Source organism: Jatropha curcas, chromosome 7, assembly GCF_041381405.1.
Source record: "Jatropha curcas cultivar XTBG-Jc1 chromosome 7, XTBG_Jcur_1.0, whole genome shotgun sequence".
Classification (NCBI taxonomy): Eukaryota; Viridiplantae; Streptophyta; class Magnoliopsida; order Malpighiales; family Euphorbiaceae; genus Jatropha; species Jatropha curcas.
In genome coordinates this window covers 22,661,201-22,673,776 of record NC_143157.1, presented here as the reverse complement: position 1 = coordinate 22,673,776, position 12,576 = coordinate 22,661,201, and the positions used below count along the sequence as shown (strand labels likewise).

The 12,576-nt window shown below is 26.7% G+C and overlaps 1 protein-coding gene across 1 annotated transcript; it reads right to left on the bottom strand.

Annotated features, from left to right (window-relative positions):
- Nucleotides 1–253: 253 nt before the first annotated feature.
- LOC105644281 (putative 2' cyclic ADP-D-ribose synthase BdTIR) lies at nt 254–2,764 on the bottom strand. The gene is given in 3 exon segments (XM_020683272.2): nt 254–606; nt 1,316–1,426; nt 2,280–2,764. Coding segments are annotated over 3 exon segments (645 nt in total). The 3' UTR covers nt 254–557.
- Between the last annotated feature and the right edge of the window lie 9,812 nt (nt 2,765–12,576).

The following is a 12,576-nucleotide window of genomic DNA, read 5'->3' as shown; positions in this document are numbered from 1 at the left end:
TCTAAGGCCATCGTTGATGAGATATGCAGCAGAGATTATTCAAGTTTTGGGTTTCTCCATTAGAGGATTATTTGGAGGAGGATTATTTTCTTTTGATCTTTCTACTTGTCTTCCTTCTTCTTCTTCTTCGTCTTCTTCTTCTTCTTTTCTTATATTCTAATTAACCAGAGAATAGAGAAGAGAAGAAGATGTACATACATGGTTCATTATTAACCATGGTTTAGTTAAGTAACTACTTAGATTAGTTAGATTAGATGAAATAAAATTCATATGTAAGAGGTTGCATGTTGAAGTTTCTTTGGTATTATTTTTCTTTTCTTTTCTAAAAGAAGTTTTTATCTCTTTTTCTTTGTAATTTAGTAAGAAAAAGTTGTTAATAAAGTGAAATTGGAATTTGCTTAGCATTATCGTTTGATTGATTATTTTAAAAAAATAATATTATATTGAAAATCTCAATATAAAATTATTATTTCCCCATTCCATAAAAATTTATTTTCTTTTTTTCTCTTTTTAAATTTTCTCAAATTATAGTTGATTTTTCTTTTCAGAAATTACTATTAAATTCTTAAAATTTGATTAATATTGCTATTGTTTGGAGAAATTACGGAGAAGTCCCTGACATTTGCAGCCAATATAAGGTCCTTCGTTACGGAGAATAACAAGCATTCTCCAAGCTACTATTTATTAGTGAAAAGAAAAAATATGTCAATCATGTATCGTTGGATTTGGTTTTCTCAAATATGTGAAGAGTAAGATGTCTCGAATTCAAATTTTCTCGACCATAAGTGTTTTTATCAATTTTGTGAATTCAAGGGAGAGCTACATCTATTATACAGCTCGCATTGTCACTTCGACCCATCGAGCCTCCCCATGAAAAAAAAACTATACATCTTTTATTACACCAACAAATGGAAGAAATCAAATTAATCATTGATAATATTCTTCAAAACAAAGCTAGCTTATTGAGCTACATATCTGCATATTTATTACAATGCCAAAAAGCCCATTGGATTATTTCGACCTATCGAGCTTTCCCGTGAAAAAAAAAAAAAAAAAAAACTATACATCTTTTATTACACCAACAAATGGAAGAAATCAAATTAATCATTGATAATACAAAGCGAGCTTATTGAGCTACATATCTGCATATTTATTACAATGCCAAAAAGCCCATTGGATTATTTCTTTTATTACGAATAAAAATACAAACATAAACATAAAAAGAATGAATAAACAAACGAATTGATTTGACAATGTTTATTAGTAGTAATTAAACAATTAATTAATGCATGAAAATCGAAAATGAAGTTTTTGGAATTAATAAGGCATTGAAATCTTTCGACGCTGCTTTTGTTTTTCATTCTCGATCTCAATTAAGCTTTTGATTATAATATCTGAAGCACTCGTCACCACTTCCGACCAGTTCCTGTCAACCAAAACATAGTACAATTAGGAAGAACATAAAGAAATATATAAAAACTTCTTTTTCTTAAAATAAAGTCACTATTATAAATACATAAATATAGATTAATTAGTAAGCTTACATAAGCACATGCATGCATCAATGCACACGAGTCTATTTAGTTTTACTGAAATTGATTTAACATTCACTTATAAATTTATATTGTTTGGACTTATAGAATTTAATATATACGACATCAGAACTTCATATCTAGATATATGTTAGTCGGTCCATATATCAGTTATAAGTTTGAACAAGCAATTAAAGTCAAATGCATCAAAGCTACCTGATTAAATTTAAGGAGATGGGTTGAATCCACTGAAAATTAAAAAAGACTCTAGTATTCCTAACTTATGGTCGAAAATTAATCAGGTCCTAGTAAAAAGACTTTATCGTACTATTAAACCATTAGCTGAAAATTAATTCATCTAAAATTGTGAGTTATACTAATGCAGCTAACTCTAGTATTCTTAATTTGTATTTGTTATACATATATACAACATCGAAAAACAAAGGCATTGGTCCTAGTAATGTTGACTGTGTTTAGCAATAGCTTTTAAAGTAGTTTTTAGTATATTGACTACGCGTTAATTTTTTATAGTGTTAGGTAAAATTGCATTTGAACTAAATTTTCAGAGATTAAAGTATTGTTTTATAAAAAATTAATCCTAGTAACATGTAATTTTTAATATTTTATAAAAAGTTACTCAAATAGCTATATATATATATATATATATATAAAGCATTCAAAAACAAAACCCAAAAGAAATAAGAAACTAGGAAGGCAAATCTGAGAGTGCTTGATCTTATTTCTTACCCTTTTAATGAATCGAACGTTAGCCCTACGGTGTGCTTTGCCTCTTCAAGAGCCCAATTAAACCTATGAATCTCCTCTTCTGTACACAGTCCTTTGTTGACAATGCGAAGTTGCGAAGGCTTAATGTCACAAAATATAGGAATAACTTTTTTCTTGGACTCCATTATCAAAGCTAGCTCATGAAGACAAAAATATGACTCACAGTAACGTGGAGAAAAAACTGTTACACCAACCTCACATTGCTTGATTGCTCTATTAATATTTTCAAACAACTTATCGCCTGGTTTCATATTCTTGTTGTCCAAGAAAGGACATAGGTTAAACCTAGAAAGATGATCATAAAGCAAAGAAACGACAGTGCGTTTTGTATCAATCCCTCGATGATTAATGAACACATCGCATGGTTTGATAACGCGATTCATCATCTGGGTTTGGCTAAGAAATTGGCGTTGGAATTTCACTATGTACGATGATGATCGATTCATGGTTACAAAAATAGTTAAGGGATGTGTATAGTTTATAGTATTTGTTTGCTTTTCTCTGGCTTATTCTATATTAAGCACTTGCAGGAGAGGAATGTGCTAGCTTTGCCTTATATATAAAAGAGAAGAGTGAAGAATATGCTTATTTTACTTTTTCAGTTGAATTTTGAAGAGGAATTCTTTTGTTGTTAATGTATGTGAAAAGGTTGAATATTTATATTATTACTAACACAAACCGTGTTCTGATTTTGACGGCTGCTGGAAAAATTTTTTTAAAATAAATGCCTTGACCACTCCTAACATCTGTTTTGTACTTGGAAATTTTCTTGACCCCTTCATATACGTTTCGTTCTGTTTGTGTAGTCTTATAGTCATCAAACTAGTCTAATAATAATATGTTTAGTTGTGAATGCCTACATATGAATATTGCTTTTTCTTTCATTTTTGGTCATAAGTGTACGGAGAACATAGCTCTCACTTGCATGTTTTCCAACTAAATAATCAAATAGCAAGTTTCATTTTTTTTCTTGTATACAGCATGAATGTTTGTAGGGTTTTGTTGACTCTTTGAAAATTCTTCCTATGACGTCTTCAAAAATTTCCTTGCATTGCACCAGTTAAACATTAAAGAGAAACGTTCAAGATTCAAACCTTTGAGAAGACAGATGGAAAATCTTGAAATTATGTCAACAATTATAAAAAATTAGAGAAAGCTCTATTTATATATATATATATATATATATATATATATATATATATATATATATATATATATATATATATATATATATATATATATATATATATATATATTCAATGGAAGCTAAATATGCTAAAACAATGTTGTGGTAGTTCTTTTCTTTCTTTTTTATTACTTACCGAAGATATGATAAAGACTAATCCTTCTTCACATTGGAAAGCTTATTACATTTAAAGTGCTTCTCGAAATGCTGATTCTTCTTACCATAAAGTGTTGCATTCTAATTAGTACTAATTAAGCTGTCTTTAGTACTAGTGGATAGATGTTTCCTTTTAGTACAAGGATATTCACCAAATAAATGAAAATTCGTATAGTCTTAAAAGTTTTCATATTAATTATTCTCAACTCATTGCATGAAAATTGAACATTTGGATCTATAATTGAAAAGATATAAATGAAAATATATTTAATAAAACGCTTTGTAATTACTAACCAAAAATAGAGTTTTATTATTTTTTAAAGAATTTAATGCGACAAAACAAAAAGACAACTTTCACATCCAATTAATACTAACCGAAGAACACTATTTGAAAATGTGATGTGAGCTTACTTGAGTTTGAGCAAACCAATCCTAAAATGTTAGTACTAACTAATTAACTAACTGTTAATCAGATGGTGATCTGGTTGGTCTTCTTACTTATATGAGGAGTGGAACGTCTTGAGTTTGAGTCATCTCAACTACAATGTGTTATTTCAGCCCATAAAAATCTTTAATAAATTGAAAAAGAAAATTAATTAACTGACTAACTTGCCACCGTTACATGCTCTTTGGGATTTGATATTGAGATGATGTGAAATTCTTAACAGAAAGAGCTCATAAATAAACAAAGTCCTGTTGCTAGGCATGGCCGATTCATTGAATCGCTGGTTCCGGTTCATGGAACCAATGATTCAAAATTTTTAAAATATTGAACTTGAACTGGCCCTTGAAATGCAGGTTTCGGTTCGGTTTCGGTTTCGGTTCCGGCCGGACGGTTCCGACCGATATATGTTTTCAAAAAAAAGAAAAAATCAGTTCTAACGTTACATCTTTCTTTTGAAAATATTAATATGAGTTTAAAAAATATTGATAAATTTTATTTTGAATAAATTTTAGAATATTCATACTCATATAAGAATAAAATTAATTATTTTTTACAAAATAATCAAATAAATTATCACTTTATTTTGTTTACATGTTATTAATTAAATAAATTATAAGAAAATTTTGAAAAGTTCTTCAAAATGATATAATTTTAAACTTAGTAAACAATTTAAAAGGGTAAAAAAAAAGTTAAAAACAATATAAGTTTAGATTAAATATTTCTCTCTTTTTTTACCATTTTACTTTTTAGATTTTTAATTTTTAAAGCAAAGTGTATTTAAAAAAAAATCTTAAGTAAAGTATATCATGTAGTAAAATATTATTGAGACTTTTAGAAATATATAAAATAGGCTAAGTGATTATCATTTTGAAAATAAAAATAGAAAATTTTCAATTCGAATCGGACCGGAACCGCCGGTTAATCGCTGATTCAAATTCAGATTTTAACATTCACATGAACCTTAACCGGCCCTTGAACCATATTATGAGTTAGTATATTATGATCATAGTGGCAGCAATATGAAGGGAGTGCGATGAGAGCTTGTACTTCTATTTTTTTTTTTTTTTTAATTCATTGAGAGGTTCAAGAACATTATGAGTTATAAAATAAGGGTAACATTTCCCTTTACTCACCGCATTGGTGAAAATTTTCAAAAGATCGAATGTAAAGATCAACCAAATCATATCTGATTGGCCTACCTATTAGATTCAATATTCCATTCACTTTTAAATTATTGTCTAAACAATTTCATGCCTTGCTCATTAGAAAAAAAAAAAATGGTCTTGACAGGCTTGGCTTGATATTTTTATTTCGTAAGACGAATTGCTAAAAATATATAATTATTATTATTATTCCAAAAAAAGTATCCATGCTGTATTTATTTAGGATCTATCAAACTAAGTGAAATTAGTAAGGTTCTTGTGATTAACTTCTAGAACCTTGTAATCAACTGTTGATTTAGAGGGAAATGAGATATAGGTGAAGAAAAGGAAGGGAGAAAACTAGAGACAGTTTAGGAAAATAATAAATCTAGACTTGTAAAATTCAGCAGTAAAAGTAAATATAAACCCGGTTTTTGGGCCTCATATATAGATGGTATATATATGGTAAGGCAACAGTTTAACTCATGTTATCTATGGATTGTGGCTCAGTTGACAATGCGTGTTGGGCATATGGGAAGAGCTTTCAAATTCGATCTATACTAAATGCACCTGTAGAGAGGGGCGATAAATTTTAACTGTGACTAAACCCCGAGCAGAATTAAGCGATCTCTAATAATATGATCTGGATACTGGTAGTTTTCAAAAAAAAAAAAAAGTTTAAGTCATATTCAAATCTCATTGTCATGTACTCCTTTGACGGAAAATTAATGTGCTTCCAAGTATAATTAATTACACTGCAAATCTTTAATTTCATTTTAGGTTGACAAAATATTTCATTTCCTCAACAATCAACATGACTTTTTGCACTTCATGCTATTAAAAAATTGGACTAAAGGATAATTAGGTGCCTTAACTTGTTTAGAGGAGTATTTAACTTATATGATTTTTTAATTATTTAATGAGAAAAAGTATCCTTCTATTTTAATAATAGTTGAAGGATTTTAAATGATAAATTGAAATATATGGTTAATAAAATGATATAGCGTATAGTTTAGGGAGAACAGATGAAAACAAACCCTCAATCAATGATGACCAGAAAGAATTTTTTAGAGTGATATTTTTTTATTAGATTTATAATTGCATTGTATTTATAAAAAGCTAAATTTTTACTTTTGGCAAAAGAAATAATTTTTTTCAAAATAAAAATAAAATAAATATTTGATTTTTTTTTTTACAAATTAGATGGAATATTTTATTTACAAAATCAGCAACTAGTTGTTATTTATTATTTAATATAGTGGTCAATTTTTAAATATTAGAATCTAATGGCGACATATTAATATTCAGTGTCATTGTTTTATCCTAAGTTTTCTCAGATTTTTATTACTCATTAAATTTTTTTTTCAATTATATTGAATTATTTTATTTAGTTATGGAAAGCTTTTTATTATTATTATTACTACAAATAATAAAAGTTTAGAATTATATTTAAAAAGATAATGAAGTTCCATGTATATATAATATAGCTTCAATTGTATATAAATACATGATAAATATTTCAATAACAAGATAAATAAAAATCTATAATTCTTTATTAAAATTTTAAATACTTATTTTGGATAAATAAATTAGATATTTTGATGAAAAGTAAATAGCTTATTTTTTTATAATCTATAGAATAAGTGACCAGTAATTTGTTTAACTTTAAATCTAACCGTTTATATTTAATTACTTTAAATTTAATGGTTAAAAACATTATGTATTAATAAAGAAATTTTAAACTTCGTACAGTAGTCTTATCCTTGAATTAAATAACCAAATTTCATCTAAAATTATAATATATTACATAACTTATTCTCATGGATTGTATATTTTGCGAGAAAGATTTTGGATTTAAACGTTTCATCTATTAAATATTGATCAAAACTGTTGAGATTACACACACAGTCTATTTTAGATCACTACAATATCATGCAAGGCAACTAATTAAGTTACATTATAATACATAATTGAAGGTCATTTAAGGAACAGGGTAATATTTATTATTGCACATACACCTATATGACACAGGGCATGTTTCTGTTGCTGCACATTCTGAGGTAACTATTACTAATCTACAAGGGGAACATGACCCACAAGCATGCAAGCAATTTGGCAATCTCGAGCCAGCAATTTGGAGTCTTCTTGCTCTTGTTTGCTTCTTCATTTGCTCCCTTTCTCTAATAGAAATTTCTGCTACCATTATTAATCTGCTAACTTCTGTTCTTGGGTGTGTACCATTATGCACATAATCTGCAATGCATGAAACTATAAACTTTAAAAAACTAATCAAAAAAGATGACTCTAGTGCATGAAGCGTTTCATATTTATGAGCACGATAAAAAGATTGTTTTAGCTAGACATTGTTCAGCTCTCAGAGTCTATTCGACAAAATTAGCTATTTTGATAACTATTAGCCGTTTTTAGTAACTTTTCATAAAACACTAAAAATTAAATATCATATGGATTAACTTTTTTATAAAACGGTATCTTAACTTTTAAAAGCTAGTAAAACTGCCGAAATGGCTAATTTTACTGACAGAGCCTTAAATAAATAACTCAGCACTAACAATATAATTATAAAACGAAAATTTGAAACTAATAAAGTTAATATATATATATATATATGTGTGTGTGTGTGTGTGTGTGTATACATACACGTATGTGACTGAAGCCATTGAATGTCTCTGGCAAAGGTAGGCAGTGGAATGAGCAGAGCAGAAAGGAAAGATAGAGCATACACAAAATTTTTCATTGCTTAGATTTTATTTTCCAAATTAATATGGTAGTATTTATAAGGAGGAGGTATTGAAGTGTGTCACAGACCGCATATGGGAATTGGGAAGAAAGATTAGGAACTCACATGAAAACGGCTGAATACAAAAAACCCTCACATGGTTCCCTCTTCATCACTGAATATGTATTTGCCTTGCCTCCACAAATGTGTTGCCATGTGTTCAACATTTGGTGCTTCTTTATTAAATGAAGTGCACTACTAATAGATGATTCGGTCCGATCTGTTTGGTTCAACCGATAAAAATGAGAGCTCATTGCAAGAACTGGTCAGACCATCTCTAAAACTCATTTTAATTCAAACCCGCTGAGAGCTGACCCACCCAAGCGATTCCAGTTAATCCGAGTTACCTCATCTAAATTTGGTTTATTTGCTGTGTTTTGAAATTCGGAAGGTTTCTCTTTATATAGTCTGCAGTATTATTTCAGCCCATCGAATTTTCTATTCAATAGATTGGATAATCAACTGAGGGGCCCATATGAAAACTTGAGCTTTTATTGTAAGGACAAATATAGGCCCATATGCATCTAACAGATATTTCCAGTTTTACGAAGTGGGCTTCAATTTTTGTTTTTTTTTAACATCAACTATGCAGATTTCATTGCCAAATCTTTTGTTCGCTACTTCATATATTTTTTCAATTACTCCTTATTTAAAATAAATGAATTTTCATAAAATTTTGCAAAATTCATTTATAAATACATATTTTTGTATTTAGAATAAAAAAATATAAATATTAATTTTAGGAGTTTAATTCCATGGAATTATATATGACTACATCAAATCCCATAAAAATAGATGAAATTTCGAAATGAATTCTATAAACTAAACGATCCAACTTTTTATGATAAAATTAAAGTTAATTTTTTAATTATTTATTTTATCAAACTTGAGCAATACCTTTTGAAATTTTTTTTTTTTTTAGAAACTTATTATCATGTTTTTATTTTAATATTTTTCATCTTTTATTTTAATATTTTGAGCATTTTTTTACTATTAATGAGAGAGATTCAAGTTAAATATTCATTCATCACTAAATTAAATGCAATAATTTTATTAATATCATTTTTATTTTATATATTTATTTTAATAAAAATATAAAAAAATATATAGCATAATATGAATATAATTAATATACTATTTCAATGATATTTTAGGAAACAAAAGTAAATGAATTTTCAATTATAAATTTATTTTATAAATGATTATATAGAATTCAGTTGAATTATATGTATTAAATTAATCATACCAAATATGAATAATTTATTTACAAATGAAATTCATATTTTGAATTTATTTATACCAAACGAAGCATTAACTAGATATTAAACCTACAGAAATAATATTTTTTTGTGAGATCAATTTTTTATTATGGTCAAAATTATTTCTCTATTATTTATATTGTTCATTTGAATAATGCTTTTTTTTTTAGAAATATAACACAACATTTATATTAGTATTTAGAAGTTAGATGGGTGGATCATGAAACGTTACTCTGCTAGTGTTTAGCTAAAAAACAACCAACAACTTTTAGAGCACCTAATATTACCGAACAGAGCCTTAACATAAAAAAAGTACTCATACAATAAAATTATAAATTTTAAAATAGGAAAAACCAAAATATATTATTAATACAAATCTCTTGACCTTTTTTTTCTTTATGATTTGCCTAATTAGACTAAAACAATTAATATTTCATATTATATAAAAATAAAATACCAATTAAAAAATAGTTTGCACTATATTTTATAAAATATCGATCATTAAATACAAGCAATCTTATTGTATTTCTCACTTAAATGTAATGAAAAAAATCACAGAAATTTAAATGTCTAAAAAAAAAAAAAACTTTAATCCTTTTTAATAAAAATGCAATACCACATAGTAATAATTTTTTTGTACTTTCCCATAAAAGAATAACAACAAATTTCAACACAAATAAATATTATTCCTTAAAACCAAAGCATAAAGTTGGTCAGTTTGTCATGCATTTTTATTTGGATATCAAAAATATATAAATAGAAAATTGAGCATACTGTTTTTTTTTTTTTTAAAAAAAAAAAAAAAAAAAAAAAAAAAAAGGAGAAGAAACCATAAACATCAAGCAGTCAGCATCAACATCTTCTCCTAACTTTGGCTAAGATGATCCAAACAATAAATGCCCTTTTGGGCACAGTGGCCTGGTTGAGATGGACATAATTAATTGATCTAAAAATTAGATAAGTAATTAACATTTTTGTGATCATTATAATTTTAAAAATATTATCTGGTGGTTGATGCATTTGTACATGTATTATGAGATAAATGACCTTTTTTTTTCTTGGTTGTCCATGAGATCAATCTATGCTATCCAAAGATACATATCAATATTCCTTTCAAATTATATTTAAAAAAAATATATTGATATAATTTCCTTTTTATTTTTTTTTTCAGAATTATATATATATATATATATATATATATATATATATATTTATTTATTCAGAGAAGATTTAAATATAGATCTTGTCGGATCTTATACGTACTTGCCACGAGGATATATCTTGTGCATATCATAGTAATGTTGTTATCAAGTACTGCTTAGAAAATAAAAATTCAAAGAGGAAAAAGTCTGTGAAGACTAACCGCTGTTTCTATGTTACTAATGATTGAATTTATCACAGTTCAAGCCAATTCTACTCATTAAATGTGCCTAAAATTATTCTATATTTTATAATTGAAGTTCATAAAATTTGGGAGTAATTGCATTTGCACTTGAAATTTTTTAAAAAATAGTATTTTATTATTTTTAAAAGTTAAAAGAAAATAAATATATAATCCGAATGAAATAGTTCAATAGTAAAGAGCACTTGCGGGGTTAATCACTATAACATAGGTCATGAATTTGATTCTTTCCAACTCAAATTCTTCCTATATTAGCCCTTTCACCCTTAAGAGCGAATAAGAATTAGACAGATTTATGGACTGGATTGGATACCTCACGCAAGTATAAAAACAATATACAACGTACATCATCCCAGAGATATACCACATGAAAAGATTTTTTTTTTTTTTTTTTTTTTTTTTTTTTTTTTTGGAAGAGTGTGAAAGTAAAGTTTTGGGTGGATGATAATGATAGTGGTTGCAATTTCATTTCAATGGAAAAATTAACAAAGGAGAAATCAAACAAAATGGTCATATATGGACCCCGTAGTAATGCCACTTATCAGAATGGGTTGCCTAGTCCTCATCATCATCATCATCATTCACAATACACATCGGTGAAGGTAAAGTACTTTTACAATATCTATAAATCAAAAAAAAATTATACACATTTTTTAGTAATAAAATTAAAATTAAAAAGGATAATATTAAAAAAGATAAAACTAAATATTATATATTTATTTAGCAATAAATTCTCGTAAAGAAGAACAACACTCATGAAGAAGTAATTCCTTTTATTCTTTATCTTTTAATAGTTTTAAAAGATTTTCTAAAAAAAGCAAGTTTTTAAAGATTAAGAAAATTAGATCAATATCTCTTTTGTAGAGTATATTAAAAATCCTGTTAATATATATTAATTGTTTTAGCAGCGTTTAATTATTAACTGTTTGAAGGATATAAAAGATATTGAATTGGCTGTTGTTAATAGAATAACCACAGTACCACTTTAAAAACTTATGATGTGCCAAAACAATTTATTATTTAATAATACTTTTTTAATATTATTTTGTTGGTCGTTTACAGTTATATGGCATCAAAAAAGGTGTTGACTTGATTTGATTTTTCTACAATTAGATTAATGTTATGCTAAATCTATGAAGTTTAAAAATCAAAAATTAAAAAGCTATAAATTAATAAATTCAACTACAATTTAAAAGAAAAACTTCAAAATAACCAATAAGTGATTAGATTAGCAAAAAGTAAATTTTATTGATAAATAATTAAAGAATTCAAGTCGATATATAATTTCAACCCACTCTAAATTTATTAAAATTCAAATATGTCTATTCAAAAAATATGATACTCAAAAAGTTCGAATGAAAAGTATTTATCTTAAAATTAATTAATTTAATTCTTTAATTGTCAATTAAGTTAATCCATATAACAACGACGCTCATTTTTTTTGACAAATATTTCAAAATCTTTAAAGTTTAAAATTAATACCAAATATCTGCTTTCTCTTCATCACAAAGTTATCATAAATTTTGTGAATATTATTCAAAGGGGAGGGCTTCCTCCGTATAGCCCACAATATTATTCCAGTCCGTTGAACCTCCCATATATAAAAAAACAAAAATATCTACTATAATAGATATTTAATTTGTGAAAGTTAATTGGCTATGAGATACATCAATTATTTTTGTTCTATACCTCTTCAAAACACATTAAAAAGCTCTATGTAACCACTCATAATAATTGAACTCCAATAATTAATGTTGGGTGAAGTGACTAAGTGGTTGAAGTGAAACTACAAAGTACATTATGCTACATTTAAATGGTAACTCTTGAGATCAAAGGCGATAATAGATCATTCATTCCTAAAGTTGGTACAA